The following is a 2,015-nucleotide window of genomic DNA, read 5'->3' as shown; positions in this document are numbered from 1 at the left end:
CAAGAAGAGGCCTTCCTTCCCCTGGCTGCTGGCACCACCTTCACTCTGGCCAGAGACACCTGTCTGCCTTCATTTCAGGCCCGGTGCCACCTTTCTGCCTTCCCACGCTGCCCAGAGACCCAGAGCGGTTGGGGGCGGTGCACAACACCTGCATCCTGCCCCCAGCCACTCGGCGCCTATGTACGCAAGTCAACCCACCATCTTTGTTGGGTTAATTTGCATACTCACTCCTGATTGGCTGGTGGGAATCACATAGGTATAGTCAATTTGTATTTTTCTCTTTTATTAGTGTATATATATATATATATATATATATATACACACACACACACACACACACACAGACACACACACACCATAGTGTTATTAATGCTTCCATTTTTATATAACTTTACAATTTATAAAATGCTTTTATATAAATCATTTTTATTTAATTTTCACAACTCTAAATGTATACTTTTATTAATTTTTTAGTTCTTTTCTTTTTGCACTTTTCACAACTGCCTAAAGATAGTGTCAAGAGAGATTGGGGGTTAATTGGAAGAAATATGCATTAGGAAATGCTGAGTTTCGCTCAAAAGAATCTATTGATTGACAGAGTTGACTCTCATGGGGATTATATGTGCAATAATCTTAATGTTCCACTTACTGTTCTCTATTCCTTTCTCTCTTTTAGCAGGTGGCCACCCAGGCTACAGGCAAGACTCGTTCTTCCCAATTTGGTGTGGGCAACTTTCAGAATCCATCTTCCTTTAGTCCCATGTCCGTCCCTGGTGCTTCCACTGCATCACCTGGTGCTGCTGCTTACTCTACTCTCACCAGTCGTGGATCCAACTTTGGTGAGTTCAGTCCAGAAGATGGATAAAAGGAAAATCACAGCACTAAAGAGAAAGGATTTGGTGGTTAAGATGGTTTGCTGTGCACTGAGCTTATTATGAGAAAATGCAAGGTATTTTCTATTTAAAACTAGCCACATGGCCCTGACTGGTTCGGCTCAGTGGGTTGAGTGTTGGCCTGTGGACTGAAGGGTCCCAGGTTCGATTCTGGTCAAGGACACATGCCCGGGCTGTCGGCTCAATACCCAATAGCAGGAGGCAGCCTATCAATGATTCTCTCATTATTGATATTTCTCTCTGTCTCTCCCTATCCATTCATCTCTGAAATTGATAAAAATAAATCCTATATAATAAAAGGCTAATATGCAAATTGACCAAACGGCAGAACAACCAGTTGCTATGACACGCACTGACCACCAGGGGACAGGCGCTCAATGCAGGAGCTGCTCCCTACTAATCAGTGAAGCTGGGTTCACTGCTGGCTGCCATCAGTAGGACATCCCCCAAGGGCTCCCGGACTGCAAGAGGACGCAGGCCTGTCAGAGGGGCCCCCCACGCCCCTCCCCAGTGTACAAATTTCATGCACCGAGCCTCTAGTAAATAAAATCTACCCACATGAAAAAGAACTATAACAAAAAGCATGTAAAATATTATTAATTTAATATGCAAATTTATTCTAAAATGAGCAAAGGACTCTTTGGAACAGCTTCCTAGAGAAGAAAAATAATTTGGGTTGGGTTTTGAAATAGAAGAGGCATTGATTGGCAGAAAGAAGGGCAGGAGGTTTCTAGGTAAAATTAATGACTTGCATGTAGTTATGTGCTAGATTTTCCTCTCCAGTGGAATTAGCAGATTGAAGTTTATTCTTCCTCGCTAGCTCCTGAGACTGGACAGACTGCAGGACAATTCCAGACACGGACAGCAGAGGGTGTGGGAGTCTGGCCACAGTGGCAGGGCCAGCAGCCTCATCATCGTTCAAGTTCTAATGAGCAACATGTTCAACAGCCATCAGCACCGCAACCTGGCCAGCCTGAAGTCTTCCAGGTGAGAGGTTGAAAAGGCTTTAGAAAATCAGAAATTTGGAGAGAAAGGGTCACGGAGGAGAGACAGAGAAGGAAGCATGCATGTTTTAGGGTGTGAGTGGGAGAAGACATTTTCAGCAGAAAATTCATATTGAAA

The 2,015-nt window shown here is 43.8% G+C and overlaps 1 protein-coding gene across 6 annotated transcripts in view; it reads left to right on the top strand.

Annotated features, from left to right (window-relative positions):
- The window catches only part of ARNT (aryl hydrocarbon receptor nuclear translocator), a 60,506-nt gene that overhangs the window by 55,534 nt on the left and 2,957 nt on the right, over positions 1-2,015 (top strand). For 4 of the 6 annotated variants that reach the window (XM_015558733.1, XM_006755651.2, XM_006755655.2 and 1 more), the window contains 2 exons: positions 677-839; positions 1,714-1,880. In XM_015558733.1, the coding sequence (XP_015414219.1) occupies positions 677-839; positions 1,714-1,880 (330 nt within the window). The remainder of the gene's footprint in view (positions 1-676; positions 840-1,713; positions 1,881-2,015) is intronic. The other 2 variants (XM_006755653.2, XM_006755652.2) reach the window with 1 other exon arrangement.

Source organism: Myotis davidii, unplaced genomic scaffold, assembly GCF_000327345.1.
Source record: "Myotis davidii unplaced genomic scaffold, ASM32734v1 scaffold653, whole genome shotgun sequence".
Lineage (NCBI taxonomy): Eukaryota > Metazoa > Chordata > Mammalia > Chiroptera > Vespertilionidae > Myotis > Myotis davidii.
Note: the sequence above shows the minus strand (reverse complement) of the source record. Positions and strands in the feature narration are given on the sequence as shown.